At 43.7% G+C, this 14796-nt stretch overlaps 1 protein-coding gene across 1 annotated transcript in view; it reads left to right on the top strand.

The window, feature by feature from the left end:
- The first annotated feature begins 1386 nt into the window (after positions 1-1386).
- Positions 1387-14796, top strand: part of GTF2A2 (general transcription factor IIA subunit 2) — a 43079-nt gene continuing 29669 nt past the window's right edge. Inside the window, exons 1-2 of the mRNA XM_082256960.1 lie at positions 1387-1645; positions 4541-4645. Of these exons, the coding sequence (XP_082113086.1) occupies positions 1574-1645; positions 4541-4645 (177 nt within the window). The 5' untranslated portion in view covers positions 1387-1573. The remainder of the gene's footprint in view (positions 1646-4540; positions 4646-14796) is intronic.

The raw sequence follows: 14796 nt of genomic DNA, 5'->3' as shown, positions 1-14796 counted from the left end.
AACATAGTTGTCTGAATGATACTTCACATCAGGGCGATCAGTTAAAGATGACAGGTAGATAGGCTGTCCTTCAAAGAGATTACATATACTGCGGCGGTCAGCCCCCGTGCAGGCAAAGTGACGTACCGGTACGTGACTCGCCTGCGAGCCAATAGGGGGCGAGCATGCGCCGCCGGAGGCGCGCTCCCGCTCACTCACTGGGATCCCCGCGCGTGTGACCGGCGGACCCGATGTCCACCGGTCACTCGCGATCGTCGGTTACAGAGGGAGAAAGGCAGGCGGCTAATGTAAACAAAGCCGCCTGTCATTCTCCCTTGTGTAACAGAGTCCGATCTGTCCGCCGCAATGTCGCAGTCCCGCAAAATAAATCGCAGTTCGCCGCCATTACTCATTAAAAAATAAATAAATAAAAATGACAAAAATCTTTCCCTTTGTTAGTAAACGCGATAACTTTTGCGCAAACCAATCAAAATATGCTTATTATGATTTTTTTTTACCAAACATATGTAGCAGAAAACAAATTGGCCTAAAATGTTAAAAAATTTAGATTTTTACATTTTTTGGGGGGGGAATTTCATATAAAAAAATGTGAAAAATATTTATTTTTGCAAAATTGACGCTCTTTTTTTGTTTATAGCGCATGATCAAAAAATCGCACAGGTGATCAAATACCACCAAAAGAAAGCTCTGTTTGTGGGAAAAAAGGACGTCAATTTAATTTGAGTACAGCGTCGCACGACCGCGCAATTGTCCGTTAAAGTCACGCAGTGCCGAATCGCAAAATAGGCCCTGGTCAGGAAAAGGGTAAAATCTTCCGGGGCTTAAGTGGTTAACTAAATTGCTCTTACTTGCTTGTTATATGTATTACTCTATATTGGTGTTTAGTATACTGACGCCTTTTTAGGCGATGTATTTATTTATTTATTTATTTTCTTGTTTTAAGATGAAAATTAATAAAATGTTTATTTTACTGTATCCTGTGCCTCCAAAATCCATGCTTTCCCACAATCTCGATATAGTCTTCAATTAGGATGTGCCGCGTATTATCTGTTTTATGCGCCCAGTATGCCGCTATCTGGTAGCGCACATATCATTTATTTTTCAATATACTATACTTATTTATATCCACTACTTCATTACTACAATTACTCTGAATGTCAAGACGTAGCTGGGTGTAGTAAGATGTCGGCATGGGTTTTATCAGAATACAGATTACCGCTAACCGTCATGGAACGCATGTTGGAACGCAAAGCGCATGCACAGTGTTTTTTTTTTTTTTTATTTGGGAACTTCACTTCCGATACACAACAACGGGTTCGCTATTCTGACAGATCCTGACTCCCAGTGCACTCTGTGCGCGCTCCGCCCATTTCCGGGTCCTCCGCATCACTTCCGGTTCAGTCCAGTGGATGGGAATTCGCCGCTGCTGAGTAACAGAACTTCCGGTTTCTGCTCCAGCTGTACACGGCGGTTGGAAGAGCGGGTCTACCCCAATAAGCAGCGGGAATTGTGTGCCGTACTCAGCACAGGACAGCCGGAGGGCTTGGTGAGCCGTGTGTGACCTCCGTACATCATGGCTTATCAGCTGTACAGGAACACCACACTGGGCAACAGTCTGCAGGAGAGCCTGGACGAGCTGATACAGGTCAGAGGATTCACCCCCTCCCATCCCCTCACTGCCAATCCCCTCCTGTGTATGTGTACACTGACACCTCAGCCACAGGTCTGCGGGTGGGGAATGCACTTGTCCTGTGTTCCTAACCCACGAGGAAGAGGCATTTAGCAGATATGGATGGGAGAAGATGAGGGACACGTTAAAATGGTATTAAAGTGTGAAATGGTGGGGGTGGGGGGGAGAGGAGATCTCCCCTAATGTGCTAGTATGCATCACATACTAGCACATTGTGAGAGACTTACCCTCCAGCAGTGCTCACAGGGCTTCCATCTTCACTCGGTCTTTTTTCCAGGTTCCCAGGCTGCGATTGCTTGAATGGCGGCGGAGCTGCTATGAGTCACAGCAATGGCACAGAGCTGGGAAGGGACAGCATGAGTATACCATCCATTCAGAACATGCGATTCGGTGACATCACAGGCTGCTGCTCCCTGGGATATCTCCTCAGCTAAGCGGTGCCCAATTAGGAGATATTCATTTTACCTACAGGTGGACTTTATTATAAGCTTACCTGTAGGTGACACCAGAAACAAGTTTACTGTCACACTAAGGCCTCATGCATACAGTGAGCTCACCCAGTTCCTCTAAACTCCTTTTGTCCTGGCAGGAGGAAAACGTAAAGACCGCGTTTATGCATGTTTACCATTATTGTGTTCTATTGTCCAGAATGTTTTTATTCTGGCCGTTTGGATGCATTGGCACATCTAGCATTACCACACGTTTATCTGTGTTCACCACCATTCTATATATGATGTATCCTTAAACAATACAATAGTAACCCAAACAGCTAGCAAACACAGCTATAATCAATATACACAAAAAGAACAAACCCCGCGCCTGTGGGACACCAGCAGCTGACTCAAAACACTGGACAGTTTGAAAAGATTATATACACACACACACGAGTAGCGCTAGTTATTTACAACACAAGAACATTACTGTTTATGCATTGTATTCATATTATTACTCATTGATTACATTCACTGATTATACATTCATTATTTAGATTTGTAGCTATTCATTTTCTTTTTCAAATTCTTTATTGGTCAAACATAAACAGAAAGGTAGCATGACACATAATAACACAGCATACACATTAATATGCAGGCGTGGCAGGAAAAAGTAAAGTGAAGGCATGGCAATGCACAAAAAGGAAAAAAAAAACTAGGGAAAAAGAACCCCCGTCAATGAAGGGCTAGAGCAAATCATCAAAACAGACAATTATCCTAAGAAAAACGTAGTATCTGCGCCATACGATAGATGCAATAAAAAGGAAAGTCACACCATTGCGAGTACATGCTAAACTTGAAGCTAGAGATAACACTTTTCTCTGAAGGGAGGGGGAAAAAAAGGAAAACCAAGAGGGGAGGGAAGGGAGCAGACAGAGAACAGCTAGGTGCAGAGAGAGGAAAGGGGGGGGGGGGGAGGCCAAGGATAGAGCAAGAGAAGTTGTCCCGTATGAGTGACCCCGCCACATCTGGACTCCTTCTCAGGAGCCAGGGGCACTCAGCGCCCGACCCTTGTCCGACAGAATAAATGCATTCCAGCATGCCCAGGTTTTGGAGTATCGTTCTCTTCTCCCCTGTGCAGTGAGTACCATGTCTTCCAAATCATTGATCCACTTAACCCTGCGAGTCCACAGGGAGAGAGTCGGAGGCGTCGGGGATTTCCACCATAGACTGATACAGGACTTAGCAGCATCCGTGAGGTGTCGAAGCACAGATCTTTTGTACTTTCTAGGCGCGATCCCAGAGCAATTAGCTATTCATTTTCTATTATTTATTTTAATCACCACAGCACTAGCCCCACAGCGTTCCTATTTCTATACACCTAATAGCTTGGGTATTAATTATATCTTTAGCGCTAATTATTTACAACACAAGAACATTAGAGTCCATATGAAGTATGCACAATCATGCAGATTGCAAGGTATGCAGATCAGTAGATGCTTCACCCAGGTGCTTGATAAGATATAAACTTGACAAGCCCGGCCACCACACACTGACTCTTGCCAACTGGCTAGAGATGTACCGCAGTAAGCAGTTAAGGGACCGCTAAACCCCATTCACAGACACCAAGCAGCCGTGGGACATCCACTGTTTATGATCACCACCTCCAACTTCCAGGCATCCCCTGAAGAAGTCGTAATGACGAAACACGTCGGGAGGAGCTAGCCAAGCGTCATCTACGTCACACCCGGAAGTCTATGGTCGGCCATGTTTTTGGTTGGTACCAGAGGAACGTTGTCTAGCGTCTGTGTTTACATGCAGATACGCTTTTAATACTTCTACGTTTGAGTGCATGCCTAACTTTTATTAATAAAATATCTGAGGATACTGCACTATGGGCCTGTTTCCTTTTGGTGTCTCCCCTTATATATGAGGCTGACTGTCAATCAAGATACCATAGGAGGACTGGGTCTTTTGTTTCATGTGGAGTATCCATAATCACGTTCGAAGGTTGGAGGTGGTGATCATAAACAGTGGATGTCCCTAGGCTGCTTGGTGTCTGTGAATGGGGTTTAGCGGCCCCTTAACTGCTTACTGCGGTACATCTCTAGCCAGTTGGTAAGAGTCAGTGTGTGGTGGCCGGGCTTGTCACGTAAATCTTATCAAGCACCTGGGTGAAGAATCTGATTTGCATACCTTGCAATCTGCATGATTGTGCATACTTCATATGGACTCTAATGTTCTTGTGTTGTAAATAACTAGCGCTACAGATATAATCAATACCCAAGCTATTAGGTGTATCGAAATAGGAACTCTTTTGGGCTAGTGCTGTGGTGATTAAAATAAATAATAGAAAATGAATAGCTACAAATCTAAATAATCAATATTATCATGTTTTTTTTGTTTTGTTTTTCTCTAGTCTCAGCAGATTAACCCTCAGCTGGCACTACAAGTACTGCTACAGTTTGACAAGGCGATAAACTCTGCACTGGCACAGCGAGTCCGAAACAGAGTCAACTTTAGGGTAAGAGAGAGACACTTTATACTTATTCTATATGGTAAGAACGTACATAGTTTAAAACACAAAAAGTAAAGGAATGGTGAACAGTTTGTGTTTTTTTGCCAGTATATTATTGTATTCGAGTTGAATAATAAAAAAAACCCGACCAAATGTAAATATACAGCTAAAACATAGATATCATTATGGTAAAAAAATATTGATATTGAAAGTTTATGTAGAAGTCAAAATCAGTACAAACATATAATATCCATGTATATAAATGGTAAAAATTTGGCTAACCTGCTAAATATCTAACATTACAATACCATTGTATCAAAAAAATCTGTATGATTGTGTAAATATATAGGAAATTATTCCATAAAATATTCACTCTGTATTAGTGAAATAGATTTATACTAATAAAAGTATACCCGTACTTTGAATTCTTTATTAAAGTGGAGTTCCACCCAAAAGTGGAACTTACGCTTTAAATAGTCCTAACCCCCTGACATGCCACATTTGGCATGTCATTTTTTTGGGGGGAGTGGGTACCTAGTTTTGACAGGTACCCGCTCCCACTTCCACTCAGAGCGCCACGGCGCCCCTGAGCGGAAGTTCTCCTCTCCCCCTCCCTCCCTGCAATCTTCTGGGACATGTCAGAGGTCCCACAAGATTGCCGGCCAATCAAGACGCGCAGCGCAACTCGCGCATGCGCAGTGCGTACCCCGCTGTGAAGCCACAAACTGTCACAGCCGGGTGCCCACACCAGTGATGCCGGCAAGACCAGAGTGAGAGGATCAAGGCTTCGGGCGGCCGCATCGCTGGACCGTGCGACAGGTCAGTGTGTGTTTATTAAAAGTCAGCAGCTACACTTTTTGTAGCTGCTGACTTTTAATAAACACAGAAAAGGCTGGAACTCCGCTTTAACATTGAGCCAGTACAATACAGCCATTAGATTAGATGCATATAAAATATACTTACAAGCTCAACTTCAGCAGCACCATGTATATACACGTGAGATCTGTGTATTGAATTAGTAACCCTACCCCCCATTTCCGGCACCATTTGTATATATCCATCAACAAGAATAGTGCAATAATCCGCATTCAGCCCCAGCAGCCGGTTCATGACCCAAGTCCACTGGTGCTAGTCCAGGGACATTCAACCATGAAGCCCATAGCTTTTCGTACTTTCCGGAGCATCCCCTGTGCTGGTGGACAAGCTTTTCTATTTGTATGGTATTACACACTGCTGTAATCCACTCCTTTATAGTAGGGGGATCATCAGATTTCCAATGCACCATTATAAACTTGCGTGCCAAGAACAGGGTTCTCACACTCACATTTTAGTGTATTTCTCCAAATCCAATTCATCTATTATATTGAGTAGACAATTCTTGGGATCCATAGGTAAAGACACCTGATATACTCTGTTTAGAGTGTCTACCACCCCTGTCCAATACATATGCATCTTGGGGCACCTCCATATTAGGTGAATTAGGTCTCTAGTATCTTTTACATCTTGTACAGATTGGAGTTGCCAGTAAGCCCATAACATGCAGTCTCTAGGGCGTGAGGTATACCCTCAGAACAGTATTTAGTTGAGTCAATCTCTGCGTTACATTTAACAAACATGTTTGCACTGATTGCAAGGCCTCTTCCCATCGGTCTTCTGTAATTATTATTATTATTATTATGCAGGAATTATATAGCGCCAACAGTTTGGGCAGCGCTTTACAGTGTGGGGGAAGACAATACAGTTACAGTACAATTCAAAACAGGAGGAATCAGAGGGCCCTGCTCGTTCGAGCTTACAATCTAGAAGATCTCCCTAATAATTCTCTGCCACTTCTCCCTAACTGTTTAAAGGATGTTTTCTTTAGAAAAGAGTTTAACAGCATAAATTAGCATTGGGCTATAAACCCCTTGGAAGTCTCTGCTTCTCTAATTAAAGTAAATATAAGTCCACTCCGAGGATCTACCCTGCTCCATCACTGCGTGTCTCAACTGCATGTAGTAAAAGAGCACGGGGTCTGGTAGATTAAATTTATCCTTCAGCTCTGCGAAGGGAAATAGTGAGCCATTGCCGAAGATATGGCTAAGGTAAAGTACGCCATACCCTCTCATTTAGCACTGTGTTGTAGCTTAGCTAGCTCCAGGTAGTTCCCATTTGACAAGATAGGGCTATATTCTGTGTGTCCCGTAACCCCCCGGAAGATATTTAGCCTTATTCCACACCTTTTAAAATAAGATTGTACGTTGGGTATAACTTATGTGGTTTAGCCAGCGCCAGAGCCAGGGGGAGGGACCTCGATTGCACTGTATCTAGCATCATGTAGTGCGATGACCCACAGGGACATGGAACCGTTGCAGCGTTCCAACGAGGTGCTGCAATTGGGCAGAAATATAGTAAAGCCAAGGATTAGGCAAGGCCAGTACACCCGCCCACCTAGGGCGCTGTAAATGTTCATGCTTTATTCTAGGGGTTGGATAGTTCCATATTAAGTTTGCAAAATATTAGTTCACAATTCTAAATGTTTTCCAAGGGATCACCTGTGGGGAGTTATGAATGAAGTAGAGTAATTGGGGCATGAGTATCATTTTGATTAAAGTTACTCTCCCCGCGACAGACAGTTTTAATAGTGTCTCTAAATCGTTGGAGTAGTGGAGATATATTAATCCAACTATAATCCAGAATATTAGGTGTTGTGTACCTCCTAGATATTTAACCACTTCCCAGGCTCTCCTGCGCAAACCGACGTAGACCTACAGTGCCTGCCCCCACTCGGCAGCGGGGAAGCTGATGCACGGGTCAGGTGGCTCCGATTGCCTCCTGACACCTGCAATCACTCCCCGCTGAGAGAGGAGGACGGTCGGCTGTTGTAAACACAGCCGACCGTTCTCCCTGAAATGATCACAGAGCCCCTGTGTGTTAACTTCATGTACAAGGGATATAGTTGTTTAATATACTGCCATCTTGTGGTCATTTCGGTTACTGCATCTTTTTCAGTATTCCCTCCTATTCTATGATGTATTTCCCCTTCCTGTCTAGTTTGGTTGGATTTCCCCTTCCTGTGCAGTTTGTGTGGAGGTGAAATAAAGGACGGAGTACAGAACCACGTCGTGTCTGTGGATTAATTTACATGGTAGCAGAGGATGGTTACCAACTATAGAGTACCGCCTAAGTTTGACGAAGCCAGACCATACGAGTGCTGGAAGAATGAAATTAGTATTTGGAAACTTGTTACGGATCTGGACAAGAAGAAGCAGGCACTCGCGGTTGTGTTGGGGCTTGAGGGGCGAGCCAGAGAGACCGCTTTGGAGATACCTGCGAGCGATCTAAACGAGGACAATGGTATGGAAACTTTGATAGCTAAGCTGGACTCTGTATTTTTGAGAGAAGAAAAAGACCGGGCTTATGAAGCGTACTCTCATTTCGACTCGATTTCTAAAGACAGCGAGGTGTCCATGACAGACTACATCATAGACTTTGAGCAGAGATACAACCGCATGAAGAGGTACACCATGACCTTGCCTGATGCTGTGTTAGCATTTAAACTACTGGACACGGCTTGTCTTGAAGAAAAGAGTAGGCAACTAGCACTTACAGCGTGCACGGATTTAACATTTGCATCCATGAAGTCAGCGTTAAAACGGATTTTCGGAGGAAAAACCAGTGGAGTGAGCGGAGGCAGTGAGACTCAAGATGCAGCGTTTTTCACGGAGCAGAGGCCACCGGGTAAATTCAAACGGAACAGCCAGTCACAGAGCAGACAGTGGCAACCACAGCAAGGTACTAACCCACTCGACAAATATGGTAAGCGATCAAAATGCGCAATTTGTCAGAGCACATACCATTGGGCCAAAGACTGTCCTCATCGGAGAAATGAAGTAAAGCTAGCAGAAGATGAAAATGTTGAGGAATGTAACATTACACTGTTTACAAAAGTTATGACGGACTCTGAGATTTTCCTAACTGAATCACTGGGATCAGCTATCATTGACACAGCATGCACACGTACTGTCTGTGGTGAAAAGTGGCTGGATAGTTACATGAAAGACCTGAGCCAAAGCCAAATAAACAAACTGATGCAAACAGAATCTTCAAGCTGCAGACCTTTCAGATTTGGTGATGGTCAGGTGGTACACTCCAACAGAAAGGTAAAGCTTCCCGCTAAGATCGGACCAACAAAATGTCACATTGAAACGGAAGTTGTTCCTGTTGATATTCCTTTATTGCTGAGCAAAATGGCTCTAAAGAGAGCGGGAACTGTCTTAGACATGGAGAATGACAAAGTTGTCATGTTCAAGCAACCAGTGCCTCTTGAGCTCACTAGTTCGGGACACTACTGTGTTGACATTAGAGATGGTAATACTGAAGTGGACACCAATGTAAGTGAAGTCCTTGTCATCACAGCAGCGATGTCTACAAAAGAGAAGCGTAAAGTCCTTTTGAAGCTTCACAAGCAGTTTGGCCATGCCTCTGCAGACCGGCTGCAAAGGCTTATCCTCAGCTCTGGAAATACTGACAAAGACTGTCCAGTTATTCTGCAAGAGATCATCCGTGACTGTGAGGTATGTCAAAGATACAGCAGGACCAAGCCCAGGCCTGCTGTCGGTTTGCCTTTAGCCTCAGAGTATAATGAGACGGTGGCAATGGACTTACATGAGCTGGAACCTGGCATATGGTACCTCCACATCATCGACCATTTCACACGCTTCAGCGCTGGAAACATTGTGAGAACAAAGAAAGCATCTGAGATCGTCAACTCTTTCATTCACTCGTGGATAAGTGTTCATGGTGCCCCAAAACGGATTTACACTGACAACGGTGGTGAGTTCAACAATGAGGAGATAAGAGAGATGGCAGAAAAATTCAACATCGAGATGAAGACCACAGCGGCATACAGTCCTTGGAGCAACGGGCTGCTGGAGAGACACAACATGACTCTGACTGAGATCCTCCTGAAGGTGAAAAGGGAAAATGGGTGTGGCTGGCAGATTGCTCTAGATTGGGCTCTAATGGCCAAAAACAGTATGATCAATGTGCATGGTTATAGTTCACACCAGCTGGTGTTTGGTCACAATCCTAATCTTCCCTCCGTTTTGGTTAATGAGCTGCCTGCTCTAGAAGGCACTTCTATGAGTACTAGAGTAGGACAGCACCTAGCAGCATTGCATGCTTCCAGAAGAGCATTCACAGAGGTGGAATGCTCAGAAAGAATAAAAAGAGCTTTACGAAAGCAGCTCAGGCCTACAGATGAAAAGTATGAGACAGGAGACAGAGTGTACTACAAACGAGCAGACAGTACAGAGTGGAAAGGTCCAGCTGTAGTTATCGGTCAAGATGGCTCTGTAGTGTTTGTCAGACATGGTGGTATCCTTGTTAGAGCACACCAGTCCAGACTGAATAAAGTTAATGCACAGGATGAGGATACACCTGTACTACCTGATATCACTGAAAATAGTAAAGAAAATGTAATCCACACTGATGGGTCAGAGAATTCAGATGATGAAATGAGTGCCAATAGCGAAGTGCAAATCCCTGAAAACACAGAAACTGACGATAGAGAAGATGTGAGACAAACTAATACTACTAATACAGGGGGTTCCACGGGTGTCCAACTGAGAAAAGGTCAGACAGTGACATTTACAAACAGAGATGATGGTGCTGAACACACTGCCAGAGTCTTAGGCAGAGCAGGGAAAGCAAGAGGGCAATATAGAAACTGGTACAATGTGCAGTATCTAGAACCAAATGGCAGCGAGGGTCAAAAGGAAGCTTTAGACATGTCACAAGTTGACGATCTCCTCACTGGGTGTGAAAACACCGATGATGATGTACTTATCACCAAAGACATTTCTTTTGATGCTGCTAAACAACAAGAGATTGAAAACTGGCAAATTAATAATGTTTACGAAGTAGTCACAGACAAAGGTCAAAAATGTATCTCTACTAGATGGGTCTGTACGTTAAAGGAAACTTCTAGTGGTGTTGTTCCCAAAGCCCGTCTTGTGGCGAGAGGTTTTGAAGAGGCCAATATGCATGAACTACAGAAAGATTCTCCCACATGTGCATCAGAGTCACTCAGGCTGCTGTTAGCTGTTATTTGTCAAAATAAATGGCAAGTGATTTCTATGGATATTAAGTCTGCTTTTTTGCAGGGAATGGAACTCTCAAGAGACATTTACATTCGTCCCCCTCCAGAAGCGAGCGTGGACAATGTGTTGTGGAAACTAAAGAAATGTGTGTATGGACTTGCAGATGCTTCCCTCTACTGGTACAACAAGGTCAAAGAACTCATGCTGAACAGTGGGGGTAAAATGTCACGGGTTGATCCTGCAGTGTTTTATTGGCAGAATGAGCAGTCTGAGGTAACAGGAGTACTGGCATGCCATGTGGATGATTTTTTTTGGGCAGGTTCAGAGCATTTTGTAGCTAATGTCATCCCTGTGCTTAAATCTGCATTTCACGTGGGTCGTGAAGAGTGTGAGAGTTTTTCATATGTGGGGATGAACATTGCTACTGTGGGTGGTGTAGTGCAGGTGCATCAGCACAGTTATATTGAAAACCTACAACCAATTCATTTGCAGGCAACACGTGCTGTACAGAGAGAGGCCCCACTGAATGAGAAAGAAAGAGAACAACTCAGATCCAAAATAGGACAGGTTCTGTGGGTTGCTAAACAAACAAGACCAGATGTTATGTTTGACACATGTAGCCTAGCATCCAACATTAAGAATGCTACTGTTCAGTCCATACATGAAGTGAACAAAGTGATCCGTAAACTTAAGTCAGAGAAGGTAACACTTAAGTTTCAATACTTGGGTAACAGTGAGGATTTGAGTTTGGTAGTATTCAGTGATGCTTCACTGGGCAATCTTCCAGATGGAGGTACACAGGGTGGGGCTCTAATTGCTCTCATGGAAAAATCAGGAAAGTTCTCCCCACTGTTTTGGCAATCTAAAAAAATTAGACGTGTGGTAAGAAGCACACTGGCAGGAGAAACCCTTGCCATGTCAGATGGTATTGACAATGCTATGTTCTTGGCTATGCTCTACTCTGAACTCACTACTGGTAAAGCTCATCTTAATGCTCTTCCTCTTATCTGTGTTACTGATAACCATTCCCTGTTTGACGCTCTTAAGTCTACAAAACAGGTCACAGAGAAGAGACTAAGATTAGAAATAAGCGGTGTCAAAGAGCTCATACATGCTAATAAAATCAAAGAAGTGCGTTGGTCAACAGCCAAGTCACAACTTGCTGACTGTTTGACGAAAAAAGGTGCTTCCTCTCTTATGCTTCTTAAAGCGCTGTATGAGGGTGTATGGAAACTGTAAAATCTGGTCCATTGAGCATATATCTTGGTATTTTTTTGTTTGTTTAAATACACACACTTACTTGAATGCTACTGTGTTCTGAAAATCATTTTTGTGTGACAATGTTTTATGTCAAACTCACCCGTTCTTTTTATCTTAAGAAGAGAGTGAGATTGTTAACTTCATGTACAAGGGATATAGTTGTTTAATATACTGCCATCTTGTGGTCATTTCGGTTACTGCATCTTTTTCAGTATTCCCTCCTATTCTATGATGTATTTCCCCTTCCTGTCTAGTTTGGTTGGATTTCCCCTTCCTGTGCAGTTTGTGTGGAGGTGAAATAAAGGACGGAGTACAGAACCACGTCGTGTCTGTGGATTAATTTACACTGTGATCCTTCTATATAGGATCACATGTCTCTATGGTCATTTTACAAGCCACGCCCCCCCTTACAGTTGGAATCACTCCCCTATGTTCACATTTAACCCTTTGAGCACCCCTAGGTTAACCCCTTCCCTGCCAGTGTCATTACAGTAACGGTGCATATTTTTAGCACTGATTACTGTAGTAATGTCACTGGTACCCCCAAAAGTGTCAAAAATGTCAGGGGTCCGATCTGTCCGCCGCAGTCGCATATGTCGCAGTCCCGCAAAAAAATCGCAGATCGCCGCCATTACTAGAAAAAAAACCAATAAAAATTACATAAATCTTTCCCGTCGTTGGTAGAAGTGATAACTTTTGCGCAAACCAATCAAAATGTGCTTATTGCGATTTTTTTTTTTTTTCCAAAAATATGTAGCAGAAAACAAATTGGTCTAAAATGTTACATTTTTGATTTTTAAATTTATTTTTATTTTTTTGAGACTGTCATTTGTCGCTCTTTTTTTTTGTTTATAGCGCAAAAAAATAAAAATCGCACAGGTGATCAAATGCCACGCAAAGAAAGCTCTATTTGTGGGGAAAAAAGGACATCAATTTTATTTGGGTACAGTGTCACACGACCGTGCAATTGTGTGTTAAAGTAACGCACTGCCGAATCGCAAAATAGGGCCTGGTCATTAAGGGGAAAAATCCTTCCTGTCTTAAAGTGGTTAAATGAGGCGGTAATTGGGATAGGGCTATCCGAGTGATCTCGAACTGAAACATTGTCATCAGTCCGCATCAAGTCTGACTTAGACCAATTGATTTTAAGTCCTGAGTAGTTCCCAAACTCCTTTAAATGAGTTTGTATAGAAATGTATTTCAGTACAGTGACTGCAAATGAAGGAGTGTGTGTATGCAGTGGCATTGACTGAATGGTTGGTAGAAAGGTGAAGTGTTGGGATGCAGTGGCAGGGGTACTAGGAGGTTCAGAGTTAGGGGTGCAGTGTTTAAAATTCAAAGTATAATTGGTCTTCAGACCTATGCATTGCATTAATATTCATTTTATACCTAATTTTCCTCAACACACAGTAACAAATGACACTGTCTATTGGTGCATTGTGGTGTACTGCATTAAAAAAAAAAAAAGTCTTTATCTTCTATTGGCGTGCACTGGCAGCCTATTTTTGATGACCTTGCTGCCCCAATGCACAATGCTGCACATTGTGTATGCGTTTACATACCGAAATTGAAAGGAGAAGTGTGAATGGGTCCTTAAAAGTTTGATCTGCTCTGTTGGCTATGTGATGTGTGGACTTTAAAGATGTGGCATGTCTGATCCATTTCCCAGCCCCATAGATGTCTACGGGATCTGGACTCAGCGTTTAACCTTTTTGCTGCCAGGCCCTGCGCTTCACTTTTAAACTCACATGGCTGGACCATTTTTTTTAAATTTTTGCTTTGCTTTTTTATTTTTCACTTAAAGCTTTCAGTGCTTGCAAAAAAAAAAAAACATTTATTTTCTGAAAGCACAGGACCCGTAGAATAAACAGAGCTGTGCTATTGATCGTGACCCCACGATGTTTGCGCAAATGTATATCAAAACAATATTTCTCTTACGTCCTCCGACAGTCGCCGCCCCTTCATAATCTTCACCAATGGGTAATTGACCTTTGCTCCGCAGGAGTAGCTAGGCAACAAGATTTGTTAATATCAAAGCTTTTAGCATATCACACCCCTAGGGGGCGGTCCCCTCAGTCAATACCTCCCTGCTTCCAGCATTCTCAACTCTGTTTTCAATTGCCTAGCTTAGGAGTAGCTGGCTGTTCCTGTGCTGGGGCTTTCAGTCTCAGCCTTCTATCCTCTTTTTTTGATTTTATTTCAAGTATTTTTCTCTTTCTTTTACTTAGCTGTTATTTTATCAGCATTAGTTTAGTTTTTCTTCGGATGAAGATGATCATGCGGTGCTGGGTCTCGGACTGGCCACCCTGGATCCCAGGGCTGAGAGCCAGGGGTTTCCCCAGCCTGCCATCGAGCGTTCAGCTCAGGTTTCCCTGGCATATTGAACGACCCATCCCTGTTCGCTGCAGGGATGCTGCCTGTGAGGTGGCTACCTCACCGGACGCCATTTGCGGTTTTGCACCTCAATCCACTGCGTCCTGGCTGCGACACTCCCTGTCCTCAGTACAGTGGTTTGGTCGCTGGAGAAGGCTCCCCACGCCATCCGGAATGGTAAGTAAATTTCTATGTGGGGACCTGTCTGTTTGGGTGTCAGTCTGTGACTGTGTGACCCACATGTCTGTGTGAGTGCGCTCCCTGTCAGATTCCTGTGTGGAATAGCTGCCTTTCTGTGGGCTGCGGGGGGGGGGGGGCTTTCCCGCTCTGCTATGTGTAATGTATGGGGCAGACTGGGCTCAGACATGCTGTGCGGCGGCCGCTGATGCGGCCCGCCATTGTTTTCGGATAAAACTGTGGTAACTGGCCCTGTTTAATACA

This window comes from Pelophylax lessonae, assembly GCF_965119305.1.
Source record: "Pelophylax lessonae genome assembly, chromosome: 4".
Lineage (NCBI taxonomy): Eukaryota > Metazoa > Chordata > Amphibia > Anura > Ranidae > Pelophylax > Pelophylax lessonae.
Note: the sequence above shows the minus strand (reverse complement) of the source record. Positions and strands in the feature narration are given on the sequence as shown.